At 40.6% G+C, this 26,351-nt stretch overlaps 1 protein-coding gene across 1 annotated transcript; it reads left to right on the forward strand.

Annotated features, from left to right (window-relative positions):
• utp20 (UTP20 small subunit processome component) lies at positions 1 to 26,351 on the forward strand. Its single transcript, XM_066705465.1, has 62 exons — positions 1 to 172; positions 446 to 526; positions 746 to 812; positions 980 to 1,112; positions 1,359 to 1,547; positions 1,917 to 1,998; positions 2,421 to 2,558; positions 2,893 to 3,048; positions 3,181 to 3,324; positions 3,750 to 3,884; positions 3,977 to 4,054; positions 4,170 to 4,348; positions 4,465 to 4,623; positions 4,750 to 4,838; positions 5,289 to 5,394; positions 5,619 to 5,769; positions 5,910 to 5,972; positions 6,113 to 6,271; positions 6,393 to 6,469; positions 6,641 to 6,720; positions 7,080 to 7,317; positions 7,496 to 7,693; positions 7,984 to 8,074; positions 8,293 to 8,378; positions 9,040 to 9,165; positions 9,477 to 9,643; positions 9,768 to 9,976; positions 10,539 to 10,682; positions 10,892 to 10,971; positions 11,269 to 11,504; positions 11,625 to 11,769; positions 12,363 to 12,450; positions 12,564 to 12,707; positions 13,029 to 13,082; positions 13,193 to 13,345; positions 13,546 to 13,701; positions 13,819 to 13,959; positions 14,137 to 14,274; positions 14,563 to 14,702; positions 14,963 to 15,045; positions 15,430 to 15,710; positions 15,803 to 15,942; positions 16,032 to 16,188; positions 16,300 to 16,398; positions 16,705 to 16,872; positions 17,178 to 17,344; positions 19,044 to 19,191; positions 19,644 to 19,760; positions 20,119 to 20,289; positions 20,499 to 20,630; positions 20,829 to 20,939; positions 21,106 to 21,185; positions 21,539 to 21,608; positions 21,827 to 22,009; positions 22,129 to 22,260; positions 22,832 to 22,964; positions 23,129 to 23,325; positions 23,655 to 23,726; positions 24,583 to 24,837; positions 25,066 to 25,192; positions 25,630 to 25,775; positions 25,988 to 26,351. The coding sequence occupies exons 1-62, from the start codon at positions 128 to 130 to the stop codon at positions 26,141 to 26,143; spliced, it is 8,370 nt and encodes a 2,789-aa protein (XP_066561562.1). The 5' UTR covers positions 1 to 127; the 3' UTR covers positions 26,144 to 26,351.

A 26,351-nucleotide genomic window follows, 5' to 3' on the forward strand; every position in this document is an offset into this window, starting at 1 on the left:
AACATGGCTGCGCCCCTACGTAGCGGCATGTGTGTGTAAACAAGCATTCATTCTAAAACAAAACTACATGTTGTGTTAATTTTGGATATTGTGTATTTTCAGATAGAATTAATTATTTAGCTACAAAATGAAGACCAAATCGTCACATCACAAGTCGGAAAACACTTTCAGGGTGAGTTTAACCGATCTTCCGTTATTTTGTTTTACAAGGCAGGCATCGTGATTTCAAGTCCGATTTGAGGAATAAAATCAAATTATTTGTAAGCATGTATTTTATAACACAATTGAAAGAGATGTTTGAAATGAACTTAAAATATATATGTTACAAGGGAGTTATGTGCGACACCGGTTGTTGTCGTAAACTGATATTAAACTGAACAGACTGCAGTAGTTGCCTTAAATCTTCTCTCCTTTTTAATATTGTATTGTTGTTTTAAAATTGCAGTTTCTGACGTTTTCTGAACGTCTATCAAATGTAAACATAGATGTCATCCATCGCATTGACAGGACCGGCAGCTATTCGGAGGTAAGCGTGGTTTAACGTACTCTTTTGATATTTTTATATTGGTGTTTTGGGCCCTTTAATCCTCTGGTTCAACTCATACACCAAGTTTCTTTATTGCCTACAAATGCATACTGCTTTATTTTTTTCTAGCATTAATATTTAAAAGTTAACTTTTTGCCTTAAAACAAATATTTACTTCAGTTAATCAGTTAAATTATATGCATCGTTTTCTCCCATTAGGATGTTGAAACATATTTTTACGAAGGACTGACCAAATGGAGGGACCTGAATTTAACGCAACATTTTAGTAAGTGAAAAACGTAATGATCACATCTATTGTTGCCCTCTTCTTAAGAAAAGTAGTTTTAAAGCAGCTTCATTCATGTTGGCTGAAGAATGCATGAATGTTTTTCTTATTATGGAGACTGTGACTGTCTTGTTTGACTGCTAATGTGTGGACTTTTTGTTTTACAGTGTCATTTTTCCATGAAGTTATCAAAAAATGCCAGTCGTTCAACCTGCTGGTGTTTCATCAGAGCTCCATTGTGGAGAGCTTGAAGACTCACCTGAAAGTCAAAGACAGCTTGGCCTATCAGCCCCTATTGGAGTATGTGCAAAACCTGCTTTTTATTTTAGTGTTATTTTGTGAAGCCCCTTTGTATCACTTTAAACCCCCTATTAGCATTGATTTTTATGGATTCTGCATGGATTCTGTGAGAAAAATGTATGAGAGATTTTAAAGCACTGTGAAAATAATACATGTCCCAATGTTGATATTTTGTAACCACTTCTGTATGATGGTCTAGGTCTCTAACTGTGCTCATGGAACTTCTGTTCTCTGTTTGTCTTTTAGTCTGGTGGTCCTGCTGGCCAGAGACCTCCAAGCAGATTTTTATCCTCATTTCCCAGATTTCTTTCTCATTGTCACCTCTGTGTTGGAAACTCAAAACACAGAGCTGCTGGAATGGGCCTTCACCTGCCTCTCGTACCTCTACAAGTATCTGTGGAGGCTTATGGTGAAAGATATGTCTGAGATATATGGGTGAGCCAACAAGAATGAGAAAAAGAAAAAAAAAGTATTTAAGAACATTATACATTGTACATGGATTCCTACCACAGCTGAGTTATTGTGTTATACATTTTTGTGTTTAATAAACATGAAATAAAGTAAAGGGAGATTATCAAGGAAGGAACTTGCCAAAAAGTAATTAACTGGACTATTTTGGGATCTAATTATCTAAATGTATTTTATTTTTTTGTCTTTCCTAGTTAGTTCAAATCAAATAGGCAATAAATAATTGTTTAAGGAAATGTATCTTCAAACCTTTCAGGTGAAGTAATTATAAAGGATAATTTATTTTTCATAAAGAAAACCCTAACATATTACATAAACCTTTTTTCTGTCTTGCAGTATGTACAGCAAGTTATTGGCCCACAAAAAAGACCATATCCGTAATTTTGCAGCTGAAAGTTTTGCTTTCTTGATGAGAAAGGTAATATTTGTATAATTGTATTGTTGTATAATTATTTGTCATTTTTTATTAGAAGAAAACAAACTATTTGTTTAGTTTTTAAAGTGCAGGTTTTCAAACTCCTTATTCTTTTCTATTGTGACCCACATTTTATAATGCTTAGTTTAATTATCTGTTGAGACTGAAGTTGTTCACAAAGAATACATCCAAATTCATATTAGTTAATGACATTCAAATGTTATGCTCATGTCATTAGGATTTAGATCTAACTCTACATGGAAATTAATGTCTTGTTGGTTTATCTCATGATGTACAAGCATAGTCTATTCAGTGGAGATTTTCATAATAAAGAGAGATTGTTGTTTGTATTTTCTTGTAAAAAAGCACTTTCCACTGAGACAATTGACCGCATGGTGCTGATGTCCTCTTGTCTTTGTCTTCAGGTGTCAGATCTGGACAACCTCTTTAACCTGATGTTCCTTGACCTGGATGAGCACCCAGAGAAGGCAGAGGGGATGGGACAGTTGCTGTTTGAGATGTGCAAAGGAGTCAGGAATATGTTCCACTCCTGTGCCAGCAAGGTAAGTTCTGCTCCTTAGATACATACAGTACAGACAGACAAAAAACCAGAGAGTTGTTTACAACAACAAACACAGCTGGTCTCACGCAACCTCTCTGGCGGCCACACAATCTGTCCTGCGATATAAAATTAAAGCTGAAGCTGTTCATGACACATTTTTATCATATTTGTGTCAAAAATGTAAAAACAAAAAAACATCCAGAAATGTTTATCTTTAGGTATTCATATATATATATATATATATATATATATATATATTTTTTTTTAAGGAAAACCAAAATGTAAAATATTAATAATAACATTCTGATATTTGTCTTATTCTTTTCTCACCAAAGGCCTATCCAGTGGCCCTGAGAAAAATGGGCCCTGTGACCGAGAGAGACTTGACTCTGTGCTGGGCGGCAATAGAGGAGGCGATTGGTCACATGGCCAGAACAGCAGCATCGCACATCCACACAGAGCACATGATAGTGCTGTGGAACTGTCTACAGGTTTGTGTACAAATTCTGAACACTAACTCATTAATCATGTCTTCTTCTTTTTTTACTTTTTTTACTTTTTTTTGACGTAGTTCTGTGCACTGTAACCACTCAAGTCTGTAAGTCACTTTTTCTCATCTGCAGGATTCAGTCTTGGAGGTGTCGAAGGAGCTAACCAATCAGAGCAGTGAAGCGTCCAAGCAGATGCAGAGGCTTTTACAGATTTATCTTATTTTAGTGGAGCATGGCCGGGGGTCAAAGGTGACCAAGCCCGAATCGGTTTGTGAGGTAAATTGCCTGGAAAGATGAACTGTAGATGTTATTTTATGTATTTGTTTTTTATGACTGTACTACATATAGGACAGAAATCCTACTTCTTTTTCTATCCTTTCAATTGAATTTCGATCTTTAGCTGTAAAATAGGTAGGGTTTCTATTGCAGCTGTCCAATTTAGGTCACTCTAGCACGAGTTTTGGTTTTTAAATTCAGTCAGCAGTTGGGTGTGGGTCCTTATTAATGGTCTAGTGTAATGAGACCATGTAATGTTGTATGTATAGTATTGTATTTGTGAATTATATTATACTGTCCTTAATTGTTTTAAGTAGTTTTCATAGTTTTATTTAGCTAGTCTGCACAGTGAGTAGTATCATTGCAGAATTTACTACTACTGCCAAAAATAGTATTAATGTTACATTTTGCTGTGAATGTTTCAGACTTTGATACAGTTAGTCCAGGCCCCACACTTGTCAGAGTCCTGCAGTCAGACGCTACTCAAAGTGACCTCCTCTCTCGTGCTGGCGGAGAACATGGCCTTGCCTAGCAGTCTGATCGAGGAAACTGTTAAAAAGGTACATATGCCCAACAATTCAGTCAATTTATCTAAATGTCCAAATCTATCTCTCCAGGTTTACATCGATCGTTATTCCTCTATTCAATGCAGGTGTTCAGGAGCGGAATGAGCCACCAGTTGATTTTGCCCTTTTCAGAAGCGCTGTTCGGCATGAAGCAGTTTGAGCAGGTAAGGAATGTGAAAGGTGTCCAGAAAGACAGGTCTGCTTGCATCTTTAACTGTAGACTTCCTTTGCTTGAAAGGCATGAATTGGACCAAACTAACACACTTCTCTTTTTGCCAGCTGTTCCTGCCCAGCCTGCTTCAGTATTTGGAGCACCTGTTTGGGATGGGGGACTCGATTGTGCGCCAGCTGGCCCTGGAGCTGCTCACAAAGCTAATTCTGGTGAAAGCTGCACCCCCCACTGATGGATCAATGGCTTTTGAGAAGTACCCTCTGATTTTCACTGGACAGTCCTTGGTGTAAGTCTCAGGATTTGTCTGCATAGTCTACTTCAAGGGCTAGGCCTACGAAACACTCCTGGCTTTTGTTTCCCCCAAGATTGAGGTTATAATGGTTGTACATGTTTTGCTTCTAGGTTCGGTGGCAATAAACAGGCCACCCAGCCAAGTGAGAGAAGAGAAGAGAAATTTTCTGTGCCAAAATACATTCTGTCTTTAGTCGGTATACCGCAGGAGGAACCCTTTGCTGATCTCTCTCACCCATGGGCGGCTCTTGTAGTTTTGCCTCATATCAGGTAAAGATTTGTAATTCCTGAAACCTAAACTGTTTGCTTATAACTTTGGTCTGAAAATGGCATATATGTTGCCATTGCTTTTGTATTTCATTTTATACATAATCTGTTTTTATGACCGCGTTTTAGGCCACTGGAACCAGGAAAAGTGATACCAATCCTTTCGTCATTAATTGAGCACTTGTTCAAAGATGTTGAGAGCAAAAGTTTGGAAAAAGGTAAATGTTTCATTAATTTGGGCAGACTTGAGGAAAAGAAAAAACTAATTTTAATGTAAATGTTAAGGTGCTTATCTCCTCTTTGTCTCTCTCTCTACTTCTGCTCTCCTCTTTCCCATTTTCTGATTAACAGGACAGTTGAACTTTCTAACCTCGCTAAATTATTTTCATGATGTGAACTTTGAGACCAATGCATTAATGGATGCTATTGTCACTTTGGTGTTAATTAAGATCTAAGTGATCTCCTGTCTGCAAATATCTGCAGGTTCGGGCAGGTTATTCTAGCCTGCAGGGCGTTGTGTTTAGAGATTTGAAGGAATTATGACAAAACAAACCATTTTATTGATTGTGATTCTCAATGCTTAAACTGTAGATTGGACAATTTAGGCTATTTTAATATCTTAATAATCTGAAATCATTTTATAACTGTTATGACATTGTGTTTATCAGGAGGTCTTTTTGTAGCACTGCAAGCCGTAAGCACACTGTTGAGCTTCAAGGAGTCGGCTGAAATACTATCCTTGATACCAGCTGAACGTGTGAGGAATATATTGAAGTATGTGCATTTCCTATATATTTTATATACTTAATTTGTTTAATTATTGACAGTATTTTTTATGGGTCTGACTGATTTCTAACAGAATTGAATTTGAATGTTGTTTCACAATGGACTTTTTTATTTATCTGGTTTCAATCCTCATGCTAAATGCATTGTTTACTGTTAAATGCACTTTATTGAATATGCTGAAAGTTGAGATAACATTATTTGTGTTGTTCCAGAAACTTCCCTTCAGACCTGTCTGCTCTTCTGCTGGGTGACCTGTACTACACCAGACTGGCTCTGAACGGCTGTACTGACCACCTTTCCCATAAAGCAATGCTTGAATTGTATGACACCCTTCAACATAACCTCTCGTCCAATATATCCAAGGTACAGTTTAACTGCAAACACATTAAGGATTTGTTTATTTATGTGTATTTAAAAGACAGACCCTCCTGCACAGAAGTAAATGAGTTATGTAGCATAATGTTCAAAGCATTTCTTAATTGATTTATCTTGTTTCCTCTCAGGTTCGATTACTCACTTTGAGAATCTTTACTCACTTTGAAGTCCCGCTTCTGCAACGACCACAGGTAGGTTTCCTTTTAAAATCCTGTGACTCTCTGTTATTAATTTATCACTGGATTTGAAGAATGCTGTTGTGAATTTTACTATGCCAAACATGGGATTTGTTTTCTCTTGAGTGTGATATGACTAGTGCTGTAATTCCCAGGATGACGAACGTCTGGAAGTGCAGAGCGTGTTTGTGATATCCCTGCAAGCAGAGCTGGTCCCCGCCACTGTCCACGACTACAGAGAAAAGCTGCTTCACCTGCGAAAGCTAAGACATGATCTTGTGCAGGTCACCCTGCCAGGAGGGGCCTTCCAAGAGGTTTGTCTATACCCTGTTTTTTTGTTTTTTTAAACAGATATTCTTCCCTGTGGAAGTCCACAAAACTTTTTTTTCCTCCAGGTCTTCATCTTACTAAAGGAACCGTCTTTTTAATTTACAGGTTCCTTTGCGCTACCTAATAGGAATGCTGTATATCAACTTCAGTCCTCTCTGGGACCCTGTCATAGAGCTCATAGTGTAAGTATAAGAGCTGTGAGAGACACTGAGCTAAAGAGCCATAAAGCAGAAACAGTTGACTTGGCTTTTTGTCTTTATACATTGTTAGACTATTGCTTGTTCTTCATGTTTGCTTCATCATGCTTTTTTTGGTAACATGTCCTTCTTCATGTAATTGTCATTACTTTTCAGTTCCTTTGCCAAGGACATGGACAATAAAGATTTCTGGACAGTCTTTTTTGAGCATTTGGATAAAGTGGCACTTTTAGCAGGTGAGTTCTTCTATGACAGTTCAGAGTTGTTAACATGACTTTCAGTTTTTTTGAGATATCTAAAGCTTTGAGCCTTATTGTGTTAACATAATAAACCTTTGAGAGAGCCCTGCTTTTTATTTTAGTGCTTCAGCCTACTTTGCTTTGCATTTAAAGTCCTAATCCTAAACTTAACCCTAACTGTGTACCTTGCTGTCTACTTAATACTAACCCAAGCCCTAATCATAGCCTTTTCCCTAACCTTCAACAGAATTCTATACTTAACCCTTAATCTGCCAAAATCCTAGCCTTGGTCTTGTCTAAAACTTCTTCAACTCAAAAACGATTTCTAATGAGCTGCTGATATTTTCCTGCATCAGAGAAAGAGCTCCGCAGTGAGCTGGAGGATGAGCAGGACTCTAGCCTCGATCAAGACAAGGTGGCATTTGGCGACGTGGGGGTTCTGTTCCTCCAGCAGCTCAAAGGTGCCACAGAAGTAAAGGACAGGACAGACTTCACCAACTTCAGGTTTCTGCTGTGGAAGGCTATGGCCCAGTTCCCAGACAGAGTGGAGCCCCGCTCCCGGGAACTGTCCCCTCTGTTGCTCAGGTTCATCGAGTAAGTTAAACACTTCCCTCACCCACTCACTCACTCAATCTTTCAATTTTGTATCTTCTGAAGCAGTAGCCTTTGTTGATTTGCCACGGGACAGTTATATCTTTAATTGTATTAAAGAACACTAAAACATGTTTCCTTTTTTTTTTTTTTTTTTTTTTTAATCCTCCTTGATGGGCAGTAATGAGTACTACCCAGCCGATCTCTTTGTGGCACCAAAAGAAGATCTAAGGAAGAAAATCATTGCTACTCCAGAGCCACTGAAGAACATAGAAGAGATAGCAGAGGATGTAGAAATGAAAGAGGAGGAGGACGAAGACGAGCCCGTGGAAACCTTAAAACAGCCTAGGAAGAGGACGCCGAGAAGGGCAGCCGCTAAGTACGAACCGTTTTCTGATCCACTAACGTTAAATTCTGCAAAACAAAATTATTTCAAAAGAGGACTTGTCTATTATCATCGCCTTGGTTTACTTTGGCTAACCAAGTTTGCTGTTGATAGTTTTTAAGGACCATAGCTTTTATTAGCTAAATTGTAGTGTATGATTTTTTTTTTTTAATCCAACAAAATTATTATTTTATGATGATCTAGGATGTTCTATAACCCTTCCTTACCTGTCTGTTAAATTATTAGTAATAAAACGTACCTAAAAATCCGGTTTCATTTCGCAGACAGCTGATAGCTCACTTGAAGGTGTTTTCTAAATTCACCAATCCACGATCACTCTACCTGGAACCGAAACTGCAGGAGCTTTACACACAGGTATTCTGACTTCCGCCTACTACAGATATAGAGACATGTCAATAAGCATTGTTTTAGGCTTATGTATTTATGTATTATGTACCCTCCTCTTTGTTGTCTTCATATACCCTTAATATTTCAGGGTTGTTTATTCTGATGGGACATTATGTGGCAACTTTGCATTTGATTTGCAATCTGTTTCTGATTTGGCTCTTCTTGTCTTGTTCTTCTTTATGAAGCTGCTTTCCCACCAAGACCAGGACATCCAGAAAATAGCTTTGGAGTGCATTCTGACTTACAAGGACCCTCACCTTCTGCCCTACAAGTAAGACTGATTGTTTCAAAGGCCTTTGTTTGTACTTTGTCCTTGCTGGAGTATAAGGCCATGGCTCCTTAGTCCTCAAGACACTTGTATTATAGTGGATAAATCACCTATAGCCCTGTACATCATCATATTAATAATAGTATGGTAACCACTGTGCTGTTTAATGGTGTACAACATGTACATCTTTTTTCGAGGGCCTTGAGGAGCTTGGTGACTTTAAAGAGATTAACAGTAGAGAACACTGCTGGACTGTTTTTCCTTCTGAATTGTGGTCTTTGTGGCTCTGTTATTGAAACCCACCAGTGTCCTCAGGTTACCGTTCTCAATTTGACATTGTTGAACCCAGCTTGCTCCTGCCTGCTTCCAGTTCTTTAGGCATTAGCTGCCCAACTTTATTGTACTATATGAATTAAACAGGATTTTCTAGATGGTGAAGAAATAGATCCCAGAGAGAAAGAAAATCTTTTTTTTTTTTTTTTTTTTTATAAACCTTTTCTTCATTTGTATCATTGTGATTGAAATGCCATTAATGAAGATTAATAATGGTTGACACTGCTTCATATTTACATTGGGCCATACTGGGTATCCTAGATAAAGGTTTTATTTCATTAAGTATTTCAGTCAATGTATATATGTAATTAATTTGATTTCCTTTTTATAGAGAGAACCTCCAGAGACTACTGGATGATAAACACTTCAAAGAGGAGATTGTTCATTTTAACATTTCTGAAGAGAGCACTATAGTGGAGGCTCCCCACAGACCACGGCTCATTCCAGTCCTAATGAGGTAAGATAAGACCTCCTCTGGCAGTCGCAACACACCTGCGGCCTACTTCAGCCTGCGTAACCTCCTGAGATGTTGCCTGGGGAATCCACAGCATGTGGTTCCACCAGTGGCTTCTTGAAGCTCTTCGACTCTTTGAGTGGTGTGATAGTCGTTTGGTGGCATTGCCATAGGTTACCATGAATGTGTGCAATCTTTGAGTGGTTTGGTTTTAGGTCGGTAATCTACACAGAAAGCCAGTCTGTGTGCTCTATTTTTTTAATGTTTCTCTTACTGAGGAAAACATTCTCGTGCCCTTGGACCTTGTCTTGCAGGATCCTGTATGGCCGCATGAGGAGTAAGACTGGCAGCAAGTCCCAGGGGAGGGCTGCATCAATGACCCGTACCTCTATAGTCCTGCGCTTCCTGGCAGGATCCCTCCCAGAGGAGATTGGGATGTTCATTGACCTTCTTCTGGAGCCCATAACCCAGTACAGTCAAGGTCCAATAGCATTCCTCCTTCCTCATTTATTTAGATTTGCTGCAGGTGTCTTTCAATCTGCTTTTGTCATTGATATGTGTGTGAGATTCTCGTGAGCTCTGAATCCAGGTTCTTTCGCATGCAGGCAGTTGTTTCGCTGCTGTACAACAGGCCATGGAGGAAACCGATCTGACAGGAGTTCTCCCACTGGGCCGACAGCATGGCCTGCTCAACAGCATCGAGGTCGTCATTAAAAAGCTGGGCCATCTGATCCACCAGTATCTGCCAAAGATCCTGCAGATGCTCCTGTGTGTCACGGGTTCTGTGTCTGTCATCCTGGAGCAAAGAGAAAAGGTAGGCAGATTGTTTCCCTGGAAGCGCACGCCTCTCAGCTGGTAGAAGGAACTGACATGTTGTGATGGGAACAATGCACTCCTGCAGTTGTGTTTCCTCACTCTATTGGAAGAGTGCACTGAATATGGTGCCCAGTCTCAATCTGTCATGACAGTTGCTACAGTTTTGCTAATTACTCTCTGCTTTGATGTTTAAAACAAACAAGATGTACAAGGAGAAAGCAAGATAACAGTGTTCTCCTTGTACAGACATGAGCAATGCAATGTGAATGCGAATGATATCAGAAGTGTTGCAGTGTTGCTCGTGTACTCTTGGTATTCAGGACATTGTGAACCTTTTAAATTAAAAGCAAAAACAGATTATACCTACAACATATAACTTGTTTCATTTGGAAGTTCTGTTTCTCCTACTTCATGTTAAGAATTTACAACCAAAATGTCGATGGAAAATAACCGATGTCAAAGCTGCAATTATTCTTGAATCCATTCCTGTATGTTTCAATATTCATCTTCTTTACATTTTTCCCATTTTTTTTTTATTTAAAAAAATATTTATTTTATAGATACATCCAGGGAGCATCAGTCCTCTTAAAAACTTAAGGCGTCTGGGGATACTTCGAATCCAAGAATTCTTTGATGGTTTTGAGTCGTACAGTTTCACAGCTGAGGAGATTGATGCCGTGTTCCAAGCAGTCATTTGGCCACAGGTAATAAAGAATGGCCTGACCTCTGACCTCTCAGATGTTTAATCCTAAGCCATTGCTTTCAAATGAATTAATGAATTTTAAGTAATTCACATTATCAAGTTACAGTGCTGTTCACCTGTCGTATAAAGATATGCTTTATGCCTTCGCTTTGTCTCTTTTACTGTGGAGAAATAAAACACAGGCACATTTGTTTTCTTATTTATTTTTAGATCAGTCGTCTTCCCACTGAGGGGCCTTATGCTCCCACCCCCCTGATGAAACTCATCCATGTCTGGAGTAAGAATGCCAGGTGAGATTGTATAAGACAGGTACCATAATGGTCATGCAACATACACCTGTCCCAAAATGTAAGTGAATAAGGTTCTTACGGAAAACTTTTGCAAACCTTAAATGATTTGTGACGGAAGCTGCAGTATATAGTCTTGGTGTTTTCGTCAGATAGTCACTGACAAAGCAAAGTCTTTCATTGAAATATTGCAAGGGCTTATAAACCTAATAAAGCTGCAATGTTACACACAACCCGAGAGCCAAGTGTTGTGAATGGGCAGTTTATGCCACTAATGCACCATGTTCTTTCTCACTCCAGGTATTTCCCTCTGCTGGCCAAACAGAAACCAGGACACCCAGAGTGTAACATCCTCCTCAGTGTGTTCGCCCTGCTTACAGCCAAGAATGTCTCACAGTCTACCGTGGCCCTCGTCATGGACATCGCTGAGAGCCTGGTCACTACCCCGGACTTTGAGACTACAGAGCGTGAGACCCCTCTCACTGTCGACGACTGTGTGGTGCCGGAGCCTGAGGAGGGAAGCGACATTCCTGAAGGTAGACCCCAAAAACACGCAGACCTGGAGTAGAGAGCAGAGATCCTTCTAGAAGGAGAATGTTTCTAGAATCAGACCAGTGTTCCCTGCAGTACATTGTGTTTGTCTGCCCTCTGTGTAGAGTGCCTGACCATGGGCTCCAGGCTACTCCTGCCCCACATCCCCGCAGTGCTGGAGTATCTCAGCGGCGTGGTGGGCAACGCCGAGAGGATGAAGAAGAAGAAATTCAGAGTGCAAGTCAGCAAGGAGCTCAACATCCTGTCAAAGTATGCACACTTCACTTTCAGGCAGCTTTTAAATAAACAAAATTGCCTTAAAAGTGTTCATGGCTGTTTGAGAGCATACCGTTTGTGGCAGAATATATTACAGAGATATGTATTGGTCTGATTCATTTAAACAAGGTTATCTTACTGCTTGTCTCTCAACTTGTAACACCATTTTAAATTCCAATGTCTTAACTTTCAATAATGATTAGCAACATTCAAATGTTGCACAATTGTCTGCTTTGCACTGGTGGGAGTTTGCTGTTCATCACATGAGCAGTTAAATGCTAAATTAAATTCTCCAAATAGTTATGCACAAGCCTTGGAGTTTTATATATATCTTAATTTTATCCCTTTTCTTCACTCAGAATTAAACCCATAGAAGCCTGACTTGTTTTGAAAAATAATTCAGATAGTTAAGAGCCATCTTCCCACATATTTGGTCTTTGTGAAAATCATACAGTAAAAACAGGGGAAACTTAAGTGAGCAGACTACACCTTAACAAAAGGAATTCAAGAATATTCAGGACAGGTTTTGGAATACTTTAATTAGAATTCCTGCAGCTTTTTCTGACATTTTATTTTTCATTTATTAGGATCAGCAAGTTTGTGAGTGACAAGGAACAGAGTTCGATGCTTATTAGCCTCCTTCTTCCATACCTCCACAAACCGAACATTGCACAGGTATTTATTTGATATGGTTAGAGTCATTTCAAAAGTCAAACTCATTGCATCCTCAAAACATGACGTATCGTTGTTCTTCACTCTTGTGTTGACATCTTTCTTTTCTCTGATAGGAAACTGAGGTGGATATCCTGGAGACGACTCAGAATTTACTGAGGCAGTGTGCCAATCCAGCCACGTTCCTCAAGCCAATAGCCAGGCTATTCTCTGTCCTTCAGAACAAGCAGTCGCGCCAGACTCTCTGCAGAGTGTTCCAGGTACAACTCAATATCCATCAGCCCCACTTTTTCTTTGCATAAGACTTGTTATGACATGTTATACCACTAGTTTCTTACGATACTATTCATTTGCTTTACTGAAAGCCCAAATAATGAGGAAATAACTGCATTCCAGAAGGAAATGAGTCAGAAATGTATATAATTAAATGTATATAATAACTGGATTGATCAGTTTTTTTTTCCTTCAACACCCATTATTATTTAAAGAGGTTTTGAAATGGCGTCTGGCACTCGATTTGGGGGAACTCTTGGCATCCTGAGTATCATGGAGTCAAATCTTTCACTTATTTGTATTTACAGACATTATCGGATTTGGAAAGCGGACTGAAATACATTACTGATATCACAGTCAAGGTAACTCTCTTTATTATTTCAGTCATTGTGAGTAGTACAACCTTTTGATGATTGAAAATATGATTGTCAGCATACACGTCCCTCAACAAGCTAATTTCTTTCCCAACTAGCTGAACTCTTATGACCAGAGACACCTGGATGAGATTCACTATGATGTGCGTCTGTCAGCCTTCCAGGCCATCACCAAACACATCAAGGAGATGAAGGCTCTGGATATGAATTACCTTTTTACCATCATGCAGAACTGCTTTCACTCCATTGAGGTGAGGCCAGTCATGTTGTACCTGCTGTAGCATCACAATTGGGTTTGGTCTGGAGCTAATCTTGTCCAACAGTAACAAGCTGAAATGACTTGTCATTTCCTGCTTCCTTGACTGAGCTCAAGGCGAGAGCATTTTTCTTGCTGCATTCATTTAAACGTTTTTATTTCATTCTTTCTTTCTTTTTAACACTCCTCTCTCAGTTAGGTGATATGTCCCTGAGTGACAGTGCCACCTTGTGTCTGATGGCCATCGCTACCCAGCTTGCTACTGTGGACCACACTGAAGAGGAGTATCGAGAAATCATCCATCGGATACTCCTGGAGGCTGTGAGGAAAGGCCTAAGGAGCAAGACTGAGGTAACGCCAAATTAAATGCAAGAGGCTTTCAGTATGTTTTTCCCTTTGTTAGTTGTGTGCTATGATGGCTGGTCTTCAGTCCTCTTACTCAAGGGTTTTCCATTGTTCTCTCCTCAGAGCGTTCAGCAGGAGTACACAACAGTGCTGTCGTGCTTGATCCGTACGTTTCCCACCAACTGGGAATTCAAGGACCTGGTGCAGCTGACTGATTACAACGACCCTGAATCAGACTTCTTTGAGCACATGAAGCACATCCAGGTAAGTTGACTAAAGCCTGCAGACATTTATTCTCTAATTAAAGGCTTTTCTTGATTCATGTTCTTGGAATTGTGTTTGTAAGAATACTCTGTTTTAGTTCAAATTGGAAATAGACCCAAATTGAAATGAAATGCGGTGCGGTGCAGTCACTGATCTTTGTTTCTGTGATTTTTTTAGATCCACAGAAGAGCCCGTGCCCTCAGGAAGTTTGCTAAGCAGCTCACAGAAGGAACTGTAGTGATGTCATCGAAATCTCTTCAGAACTACATCATGCCTTATGCAATGACTGCTCTGTTTGATGAGAAAATGTTAAAGGTAATGTATATCTTTTGATTTTGGCAGAGAATGTGTGTGTCTGTGTGTGTACCATATTGCATTGTTAGTTCGATTAAAGATTCAATTAAGCAATTAAGAACTCAGAATAAAAAAACAGCAAGGCAGGGGGTATTCCAGGACAGGTTTGAAAACCCGTTTGTTACATATGCAAGCATCCAACCAAGCACATATTTTTGGGAATTCATCTGTATTTATTTAATTAATTTATCCTTCTGTAATGTACAAGGACAAACATGGTTTATTTTTGTTAATTTTTTTTTTAAACAGTATGAGAATATGACATCTGCATCCGTGGAGGTGGTGGGAGCTATCTGTAAGCGCCTCACTTGGTCAAAATACATGTACCACCTGAAGCACTTTGTGCACGTGCTACAGACAGGGCAGACCCAGCAGAAACTGGCTGTCAGGTAAGTTAAAGATTTTTCATAGCCAGGCAGGTTATATCCACAGCTGTAATAGATAGTTATTGGATGAGTTGGATGAGGAAGTGACAATAGATTTAAGTAACCCAAGGGTAAAGCTGTTTTTTTTAATTGTTTTTAATTGATTACCCCTCAGGGAATATTATCCTTATCATTGTGATTTTTCTTCTCAGGCAACACCATAAAGAATAGCCCATTTGTGTTTAACTTGATTATGGAAAGACTAATATTACTTTTCCTCCTAGTCTGTTGGTGACAGTGTTGGAAGCTTTCCACTTTGACTATGAAACACTAGGGAAGGAACTTGAGGCTGCACAAAACACTGAAAGTAAGTCAAAGCTGTGAAACGTAATGATTTACCAAATGGTGTGTAGCTCTGTTGGAATGGGGGGTATGTTTGTATTTTTTATTTTATTCTATTAATTGATAAAGAGCAGTCACATATGTGTACTCTCAGGAGAACTCTGGAGCCAGAGTATGTATTTCCTTCAGGTTATCACAACTATGGACCAAATTCAAAAATCATTTTTCAGTTTCTAATATGCTGGTTACCTTTTGCCAGCCAGGACAGGGGTATTTATAAAATCTGGCAGGGTTCTACCATTCTGCCACCTGATTATATTTGTATGTCCTCATTCAAAATAATTGCATATTGAATGAAGGGAAATGCTGAAGCTGGCTTTAAAAAACATCCCTTTCCTCCTATGCGCAGGTGTCGTAGACATTGACCCTGAGGTGGAGGACGAAGCGATGGAGTCTGGAGACAGTGATGCGGAGGAGCCAATGGAAACAGTGGCTGACAGGGTGGAGAAAACTGACACTCCTACTGAGGAGATCGTACCTCCTGTAGAGGGAGCTTTGGTGGAGACTCCAAAAAAGGGCTGCACAGGTCTTCCCAGGACCAAAGAAGAACTGGAGACCCTGATACAGTCCATTCACAACACAGTCACCATCAGCGTCCTGCCAAAACTGCAGAAGTGTCTCACTGCAAGGGTCAGTCCCACAGTCCTCAGACCCACAACCCTAATGGCTATAATGTTTTTGTGATTGCCTGTATTGATGGGTGACTGCTTGTTTCCTTCCAGGTGCAGCGAGATGAGGAGCACAAAATGGCAAAATCCAAGGAGGTAAAGGAGGAAGAGGTGGTTAGAGTCCCCATAGCATTCGCCATGGTCAAACTGATGCAGTCCCTGCCAAAGGAAGTGATGGAGGCGAATTTACCCAGGTCGGTTATGTGTGTGAGTCGCACTAGTGGAATCATCTAGGCAACCTGTATGTTGTTTATTTCCTAACTGTGTCCCTCTGCTTTCCCAGTGTCCTGCTGAAAGTGTGCGTGCTGCTGAGAAACCGCTTCCAGGAGATTCGAGACATCGCCCGCAACACCCTGATCAAAATCATGGACGCCCTGGGTGTTCACTACCTGCACTACCTCTTGAAGGAGATGCATACTGTCTTAGTCAAGGGCTATCAGGTAACGCACATTCATCTCACAGTCAAATGATTGGTGGTGATGGAGCTCGCTGTCAACGTATGACCTTGCACTTCCAGGTCATAGGTTAATCCGGTGTTGTGTTGATTGCAGGTTCACGTCCTCACCTTCACAGTGTATCAGCTGCTGAAGACCCTCAGTGGCTCCCTAAAGAGTGGGGATCTGGACCCCTGTATGGACACCCTTGTACAGGTCAGATTCTCAGTCAAAATAAGGCCTTACTGAATTTATTTAACATCTGTGTAAATCTCTGACACTGTTCTAGGGCCCACCTTAATCATTTCCTGTATTTTACCGCTTCTGAAAGTGACAGTGGTTTGTTGAGGTAGGATATGTCAAGGAAGAGGGAAATAAATCTTCAGTCTGTCCGTTTTTTGTCCTGATCGTTATTTGTCATCGATATTATGTAGCACAAAAATGGCTGGATGGGAATAGGCATTAACTGAGAGAATCATCGATTTAGATTGACTCACTGTTTTGACTCTTGTGGCCCCTCAGATCTTCCACAGCGAGCTGTTTGGCAGTGTGGCTGAGGAGAAGGAAGTGAAAGGTATCGTCTCCAAGGTGATGGAGGCGCGCAGGAGCAAGAGCTTCGATTCCTATGAAATACTGGCTCAGTTTTCTGGGAAGGATCAGGTTACACAGCTCATTCTGCCCTTGAAAGAGGTAGGTCAGACTACTGGCGTTATTATAGAGATGGTGAGGGAGCACTTATTTTAACACAAGCACTTATTTTTATTGCTTTCGGGTTAGACCCCTAAAAACACAATCAAGAAATTCATCATGGTCTAATCTACTGTATCAGACAATTTAAAAGTGCAATCAGCCATGACTACCTTAAATAAGTCCCTACTTCTACCATCATGATGACTTACTTACCAGAATGAAAACAAGGCCATTGTAACTCAGTGAAGAATGTAAGATGTATGTAGTTGCACCTCCAAAGTCTTGTTCTGTGTCCCTGCCTGCAGGTCCTGGAAAACACCAACAGTCTGAAGATCTCGCGCAAGGTCAACGAGGTGTTGCGGCGAGTGGTTGCCGGGCTGCTGCTCAACCCGGCCCTGACGGCCCAGGCTACTCTGCTCCTGAGCCACGGCCTGGTCAGCGAGAGCCTGCCACTGCTGACCGAGAAAAACAAGTAAGGCACCCTTCTGCGAGACACTCATCCCAAGACAAAGACCAAGAACAGAACTGCTTAGTGGACACCATTACTCAGGGCAACTTTTTATTATTATTATTATTATTATTATTATTATTATTTATTTCTTGGAAGACGCCCTTATCCAGGGTGACTTTCAAAATATAAGCGCAGTACAAAGTGCAAGAATACAGTGCATTTCAAGGCATACAACATTACAAATTCCAATTTACATAATACAGTGCAAACTTACAGTTACCAAACAAATACACTCACCTAAAGGATTATTAGGAACACCTGTTCAATTTCTCATTAATGCAATTATCTAACCAACTAATCACATGGCAGTTGCTTCAATGCATTTAGGGGTGTGGTCCTGGTCAAGACAATCTCATGAACTCCAAACTGAATGTCTGAATGGGAAAGAAAGGTGATTTAAGCAATTTTGAGCGTGGCATGGTTGTTGGTGCCAGACGGGGCGGTCTGAGTATTTCACAATCTGCTCAGTTACTGGGATTTTCACACACAACCATTTCTAGGGTTTACAAAGAATGGTGTGAAAAGGGAAAAACATCCAGTATGCGGCAGTCCTGTGGGCGAAAATGCCTTGTTGATGCTAGAGGTCAGAGGAGAATGGGCCGACTGATTCAAGCTGATAGAAGAGCAACTTTGACAGAAATAACCACTCGTTACAACCGAGGTATGCAGCAAAGCATTTGTGAAGCCACAACACGTACAACCTTGAGGCGGATGGGCTACAACAGCAGAAGACCCCACCGGGTACCACTCATCTCCACTACAAATAGGAAAAAGAGGCTACAATTTGCTCACCAAAATTGGACAGTTGAAGACTGGAAAAATGTTGCCTGGTCTGATGAGTCTCGATTTCTGTTGAGACCTTCAGATGGTAGAGTCAGAATTTGGCGTAAACAGAATGAGAACTTGGATCCATCATGCCTTGTTACCACTGTGCAGGCTGGTGGTGGTGGTGTAATGGTGTGGGGGATGTTTTCTTGGCACACTTTAGGCCCCTTATTGCCTTATCGTTTAAATGCCACGGCCTACCTGAGCATTGTTTCTGACCATGTCCATCCCTTTATGACCACCATGTACCCATCCTCTGATGGCTACTTCCAGCAGGATAATGCACCATGTCACAAAGGTCGAATCATTTCAAATTGGTTTCTTGAACATGACAATGAGTTCACTGTACTAAACTGGCCCCCACAGTCACCAGATCTCAACCCAATAGAGCATCTTTGGGATGTGGTGGAACGGGAGCTTCGTGCCCTGGATGTGCATCCCACAAATCTCCATCAACTGCAAGATGCTATCCTATCAATATGGGCCAACATTTCTAAAGAATGCTTTCAGCACCTTGTTGAATCAATGCCACGTAGAATTAAGGCAGTTCTGAAGGCGAAAGGGGGTCAAACACAGTATTAGTATGGTGTTCCTAATTATCCTTTAGGTGAGTGTATATACTGTCACACAAGCAGTTTTGTGTTTTTTGTCATTGTCCTAATTGCAGTGTTATCAGATAGCTATGCCCCAGAAGTGGCTTTGAGAAACAAGAGTGTATGTAAAACAAGGTACAATAGAACTAACACACACACTTTCTAAGGATTTTTGAGAAGGTGCTCGTCAGTAAAGGCTGATGAGAGTTTTCATCTTTTTCTGGGGCTGGTGAATCTTGCAGGGAAAAGCTGGAATTGAAGCCTCCTCCAGACCCCAGGCTGCCCCCCCCAAGCTGCCTCCTCCTCCCCCCCACCCCCAAGAGAGGAGGACTGAAGGTGCCGGTCAGCAGCAAGACAAACATGCACATCCTAGTGAACACTGGACTCAGGGTAGGTCATCTGTCACTGGAATCATGAAACCAATTGATGATTGTTTGCAGAGAAAATAAAAACCTTGAACCGGCGTATCAAAATCAACATGTTACCTTAAACACAGAATTCTGACTTTAGAATTCCTGGTTTCCTCGCTGCCCGAGACGTTGAAAAATACACAGAGCTACAGGGTTTAGTTGTTCTATTTAGTATGTGAAATAAAACTACACATCTTTGGCATGGCAGACATGGGTTTTGTGTATCTGAAGTTATGGAAAGATCATTATTCATCTACTTAAAAAGAGAAGGACCCCATCAGTAGGCCTGTTGGTTGAAAAATTCATACTGTATTTTTGTGATGCAAACTGTTTTATTTGTTTGCAAACGCTGACACTGAATTTGATATTTCAGTGTCTGCGTTTAAATGCAAATTGCCGTGGGTCTCTTATCATGCTCTTATTTTTCGCCAGCTCCTTCACATGAGTCTGAAGAGATCCAAAGTGAATTCTTCCGAGAGAGACGTGCTGGAGATGCTGGATCCCTTTGTGCAGCTCCTCATGGACTGTCTCAACTCCATGCATGTGAAGGTGCTCTTCAGCTTTAGCGGTTCTCCCCTGCAACGGAAGGCTATTCAGTCCTCAATCTTGAAGCACGCACTGTCAGCTCACGTGTTGGTTGAGTACTGGGAGAGCTTTTCAGCTGCAGTATATTCCTCACCTTATCCTTCCAGTTAAATGTCCTCCCTATTTATTCATGCTACAACCTTGGAAATGTTCAATATCACACTTGTTCATTTTAAAGGGTTAAGACTAAAGATACAATAAGAAGAGGCTTTTAGAACAGGTAGTCTTCAGCAAGCCACCCTTGATACGTTACATTGATGGCAGTAGGCATAAGTCACTGAAAAAATCCAATGTAACCTTGAAATATCCTGGTTTGTGGCAGGTGATCACAGAAGCCTTGCAGTCTTTCACCTGGATCCTGAAGTTCCCCCTTCCTGCCATCGAGAAGCATGCTGAGCAGCTGACAAAGCAACTCTTTGTCCTGCTGAAGGATTACGCCAAGGCCGGTGCAGCCAGAGGGGAAAACTTTCATCTGGTGGTCAACTGCTTCAAGGTAAGTTATGTGATAGAAGCACTGTTTTTTTTGTTTTTTTTTTTAGGTGAATGCAGTCAGATACAAAGATAATCTTAATTAAATGTGGCCCATAACATTCCAACTATACTATATTATACCAGCAGTGATAGTTTCTTCCTGCTTTTTCACCCAACTTAATGTTAATGTTATTTATTCATGCATTCAAGGGCACATTTTCTTTCTTTCAGTCCATCACCATCCTAGTGAAGAGTATGAAGAAACACAGAATCTCAGACAAACAGCTGCAAGTGTTGCTGGGATACGCTGAGGAAGATATCTACGACCACTCTAGACAAGCTACTGCATTTGGCCTGCTGAAGGTAACCGGGTCAAATGGGTTGCTCTTAGTCTTTGTAGTTTCCTTCTTGAAAACCATGACATTGCAAAAATATACAGTAGCAACAAGTTAATTTAGTTTTTAAACAAGGAGTGGTCAAAGTTAAGATGGTGGTGATTTGTGAAACAAAAGATTATGTTAACCTCTTAAACAACTAATATAATAAAGTGTTGTCTTCTAGGCTATTTTATACAGGAAGCTGATTGTTCCAGAAATAGAAGATGTGATGAAAAAAGTGGCCAAGTTTTCCATAACCGGTCAGAACGATCAGATCAGAGTTCAGTGTCGACAGGTTTGTGGACGTTTTTCATTTTTTGGTTTATAATTGTATTTCATTTCATTTCTTGGGTAGAGGATACATTTATGACTAGACAGTGTAAATATATATGGGGGGGAATAATTCTATTTAATTTGCTAAAATCTGCCAATTACATTTTCCTCTTGTTTTTGAAATACAGATTTACCTCAAATACATTCTGGATTATCCCTTGGGGAAGAAGCTGAGATATCACCTGGATTTCATAGTTTCACAACTAAGGTACACCTTGTGTGCAGCCTCTTTTATTTTAACAGTTTTTTTCCCCATTCAAACAAGTACAACAGAAGTGAAGAGAAAAACATGGCATTTGCAAGAATTCCTCTGAGACGAAGCCAACTCCTACAATTTAGAAAGTCTTTCTCTCTTTCCTGTATAACCGGTTAACAATGAATACCCTGGACTGTGGACAGACTGGTATAGTAGCTCTTACTAGGATATCTAGCCAAACCCAGCTTCAATTAAGTTGTGTAAAACTAAATGTGCAGTTTATCAAATGTCTGCAACCTCCTGCCATCAGAACTGTATGTATCCTGACCTACGCTTCTGTTTACAAAATGTCTTCTCGCTTACAGTTACGAATATGAAACTGGAAGAGAGTCCGCTCTTGAAATGATGGCCTACATCTTTCAGACATTTCCTCAGGTAAAACAGTTAACATAGAAACATTAATTAGAAAAACCCTCCCATTTTCAGTTATTGCACTTTTTGTCTAAATGTCATTGCCTTCCAAAATTCACAGGTATAAAGGCGTGAAATTAGAATTGTATACTTTCATCAACTCAAACAACTGAAACTTTTTTATGCATAACATCTGAAAGGTCATCCTTATCACAATTTATGTTCTTATGTTTCTTTATTAGGCTTTACTGCATCAGCACTGCAGCCTGTTCTTTGTTCCTCTCGCTCTGATGATGGTGAACGACGACTCGTCAAAGTGCAAGAAGATGGCAGCCCTCGCGATCAAATCTCTGCTCAGGAAACTGAACTTGGAACATCAGGATAGCATGTTTGCGTTGGTGAACGCCTGGCTCACCGACTCTAAGGTACAAGCCTACATGGCCATTTAACTGCAGTGTGCCACTGTGAGAGTTAGGAAATCCTGTATTCATGCACCTGACGCCTGTGTAGCAAATCCATAACGGTATTCCATGCTGCATTGCAGATGTCTCACCGGCGGCTGGGAGCACAGGCCTGCGGTCTCTTTGTGGAGGTGGAAGGGGTGCAGTTTGGCAGGCGGCTGGAAACTGTGCTGCTGGTGATTGAAAGTCAGATCAACCCCTCCAACTTTGAAGATGTAAGTTATATCAGCAACCAACGTCGAGAAACTGTTTATATGTATTTTTTGAGTTTCCTGAATAATGCTTATTTATGGAAAAGTTCAGTTAGTTATTAAATAATAAATGTTCTTCATTACTACCTAAACAAAATATTCTCAGTGAATATTTTTTCAAATTAAGAAGTATTTTTGGTAAGTCTTGCTTAATTGAAGTTGAAACAAAAAGTAAAAAAAAAAAAAAAAAAAAGTAAGTTTTGTTCTGTACATACCTAGCAGGTGGTTTTCTTTTTCTTTTTTTTTTGTGGGACTCTACTTATAAAGTCTGAATACATTTTTAGCAGACGCCCTTATCCTAGGTGACAGTTTACACAAGGAACATTTCAAACTGTATAGTGAATGAGGACCATGACATGCAGTTTGGAGGGAAATGTTGTGTTTGTTACACATCTTCAGTCTTTCAGCATTAGGTAGATCACTGGACAAGACAGTCCTTCTCTCAGCCTGCTTTTAAATTAGATTGACCTTTAGGTTCACAAGCTTGAGGGTTCAGTAGATAGAGACTAACAGATGCGTTTGCCATTTGTCTTAGATTGAAGAAGAAGCGGACGAGAAAGCTGCTGACAGGCTGCTGTTCAGCTTTTTGACGCTGGTTACAAAACTGATCAAAGAATGCAACTTCCTTCAGCTCTCCAAGCCTGCAGCCACCCTCAGCAAAATCTGGAGTAAGTTACCCTCTGAAAGACCAAGCCTTGAATGAATCTGCACATTCGCATGCATTGCAGTACAACATATTATTCAGAAATTCAGCCTGTGTTGACACAAATATCACACCTGAAGTCAAATCCATATAGGTCTTCACATTTTGTGTGTGCATTGTTTTTTGCAGGCCACATCCATTCCCACCTGTGGTATCCTCACTCCTGGGTGTGGCTGACCGCGTCACAGATTTTCGGCCTGCTGTTTGCTGCCCACAAGCAGGAGGAGGTGCTGAGCAAATGGAGGAGCAGCCAAGACCCCGACTCGAAGACAGTCACATGTGACCCCATAGCCACCATGTTTTTACTTGATAACCTGGACAAAAAGGTAGCGGCCAACAAGCAGATTGCAAAGAAGCGATGGGAACACTTGTTTAGAGTTAAACTAAAAACTATCCCCCACCTGGGATTAAACCCACGACCCTCGGCTCGTGCTGCTTTCCCCCCTGTACGTACAGAATGCATAATGAAACCACAGTGAAGTATGGTTGTCTTCTGCGGCTCATCAGGTACTCGCTCTGTAGGGTCTTGGGTTATATTAAAATCCTACACCAATGGTTAAATAACCCATGCTGGAAATATTAGACCTCCTCTTAATTGCATTTCTTTGGATAGTATCCAGGTAGCATGACCACCATGTTCGTTTTCCCCTCACAGATGAGAGAGCTGGTGCTGTCATTCTGTCATCAGCTGCAGTCGAAGTTCTTGGACCAGTCACTGGGAGAGCAGGTAGGGGCCCTAACAGGCAGGGCTTTGTTTTAATGGCCTAGTATTAATAAACTTCAGAAATGCCAGCACAACACTCACTCTCTATACAAGTCTTTACCAAGGAAACTGTCAATGAGAAGCATTTCTAATAAATCAGGAACCTGGATGTGGCTTATTAAAACATTTAGAAGTAAATAATTAGGATTATTTGGTTTGACTTGTTCAAGTATCAGTATCTAAAGGCCGAACAGATACGTCATGTTCCTCAATGAATCACATTAAGGGCAAACATTACTCCTGTTCTGGAAAACCTACCCTCTGCATTCCAGGCACCATCACTAAAACAATTAAATAAATAAACCTACAGATGCCACTTAAAAGGAAGTAAGACTTTTGAATGCACATGCTGATTTCAGTAATCACTGAAGTAAGTAAATTACTGATAGTGTGAAATGTTTTCTTCGTTTTGACCTTCTCCGTAAATTGATGCTCATTAACGCATGTTTTATTTGCCCTGTATGTGAGGTTATATGGATCAAGCAGATCGCTTATAGTAAAGATTAGTTCAGATCCACATTTTTCTATTGATTACTAAGTCATTGGTTTCAATTCGCCAAGGCACTAGAAAACACAACCTATTGAAATAAACCAAGCACAAACCTATTCAATGTAGTGCTTTTTGTGAGGCATCACCTACATCAAGTGGTACCTTGTCCATTTATAAATGTTTGAAAGGGTTGACTTGACCATCCTGAGTGCATGCCTCATTAATAGTCACCACACGCCACTGGGTATAATTGATATCACTGTTTACATTTTAATTTATGAATTATTTTCTGAGGATGTGATTTTTGATTTGACTATTTCCTTTTGCTAGGTCATAAAGAATCTGCTGTTTGTGGCCAAGGTGATCTACCTGCTTGCTCCAGACTCTGCACTGGAGAGTGTCGAGAGTGGGGAGAAAGAGGAGTCTGAGGGCGAGGGGGAGGAGGAGGAGGGCAGCGAGCCAGCAGGGCAGAGCAAGGGCGTGGCCCAGGAGGAGGAGCGGCCTCCCTCGCTGCTCTGGGTGATGAAGAAGCTGTCAGTGCTGGCCAAGAGAGAGGCCGCAGACACACCCAAGATTCACTTAAAGGTGAGCAGGAAATCAACCGCCCCTTCTGGGAAGTGAGTCTGAGTGTGCCAGGCTCCTAACCTCACTTTTCCGAAGCCCTGCACTATATGTCTACTTCCACCTCTTTCTAGTAATTCGTTAAATTTAGATTTTATAGATAAATCGTTTTTGCATACTGTGAAGACTCTTACTAGTAGCCGTAGGTCAGAGTGGGATGAGATTATGTATTTTGTGTTTTTCTTCCTGCAGAGAACTTGTGTTTTCAAGTTCCTCGGTGCTATGGCAGTGGATCTTGGCAGAGAGAAGCTGAGCCCTTACTTGACTACAATTATCGGACCCCTGTACAGAGAGCTGGACAGTACCTACGCCGAGCACGGTATTATACATTGAAGATGAAATATCTATGATAGAAAATACAAAGATCAGAGTTGTTTTTTTCTCTATATTCTGTATTTGTCTGCCATGCAGAGTATTGATTATGGACTTTTACATAAAGAAAACAAATAGCAACATAAAAAAGAATTCAAACATCAGCATCTCTTTCTTCTACATGCAGAATGCTGTTACAGTCTTGGATTTATATGATGTCATACACAGTGTACAATATATGCTCATTTACACACCAGAAATACAGAGGCTGCTGCATCACATTCTGTCTATGACTTCTAATCCATCGTCACTGGATTCAGAATCTGAGCACTCCAACCTATTGCAAAGGAGTGGACTTGGACCATGTGTTTTATATACCTGTACACTGGGGGGAGTGTAATAATATCACTTCCACAGTGACTTGATGTGGTTGATCCTTCACAGATCCAACACTGAAGAAGCTCTCCCAGGAAATCATTGAGCTCCTGAAGAAACTGGTGGGACTGGAGAGCTTCTCTTTGGCCTTTGCCACAGTTCAGAAACAGGCCACCCAGAGGAGAGCCATCCGTAAACGCCACAAAGCTATGCAGGTGAGTTCACCACCGCTGATCTTTAAACGTGTCTGTGTGTATATACATATGAAGTCCCATTAAATTACTGAAGCAGGAAGTACTTGATAGAACCTTCAGCTAGGGAAACCTTCCAATTTGCATTAGGATTGTTTGTATACAACGGTAGCAAAAAAAGGGAACATACAACACATGTATTATATAATTAAACAAATGTTCCCTCTCTTGTGCAGGCTGTCGCCAACCCGGCTGTTGCTGCTAAGAAGAAACTGAAGAAGCACAAAAACAAGATTGAAGCCAAGAAAAGGAAGATTGAGTTTTTACGCCCCGGGTACAAGGCTAAGAAGAACAAAAGCACCGGGCTGAAAGACTTGGCAATGGTAGAATAAAATCCCAGGGCGAAAATCCTTTCACATTGTAGCTGTGATCTCAAATGCCTCCTGGAGTGGTTTTCACTGATCTTAAAGGTTGTGTAAACCTAATTATGTGCCATGGTGATAGCATCCATTTCTAACATTTTAATCAGTGTCCATTTGAGTAAATAATGTATAGTTAAGCTTTTATATGAATGCAAAATTAAATGTTTACTTGTATGCC

The sequence above is a fragment of the Amia ocellicauda genome, chromosome 5 (genome assembly GCF_036373705.1).
Source record: "Amia ocellicauda isolate fAmiCal2 chromosome 5, fAmiCal2.hap1, whole genome shotgun sequence".
In the NCBI taxonomy this organism is placed as follows: domain Eukaryota; kingdom Metazoa; phylum Chordata; class Actinopteri; order Amiiformes; family Amiidae; genus Amia; species Amia ocellicauda.

What these genes read in the sequence shown, in the direction of transcription:
- utp20 (XM_066705465.1), top strand. Translation starts at nt 128, where the DNA reads ATGAAGACCAAATCGTCACATCACAAGTCGGAAAACACTTTCAGG. An exon ending in GTAGTTTTGCCTCATATCAG is followed by an intron (nt 4,624 to 4,749) that starts GTAAAGATTTGT and finishes ACCGCGTTTTAG; the next exon opens with GCCACTGGAACCAGGAAAAG. An exon ending in CAGTACCTACGCCGAGCACG is followed by an intron (nt 25,193 to 25,629) that starts GTATTATACATT and finishes GATCCTTCACAG; the next exon opens with ATCCAACACTGAAGAAGCTC.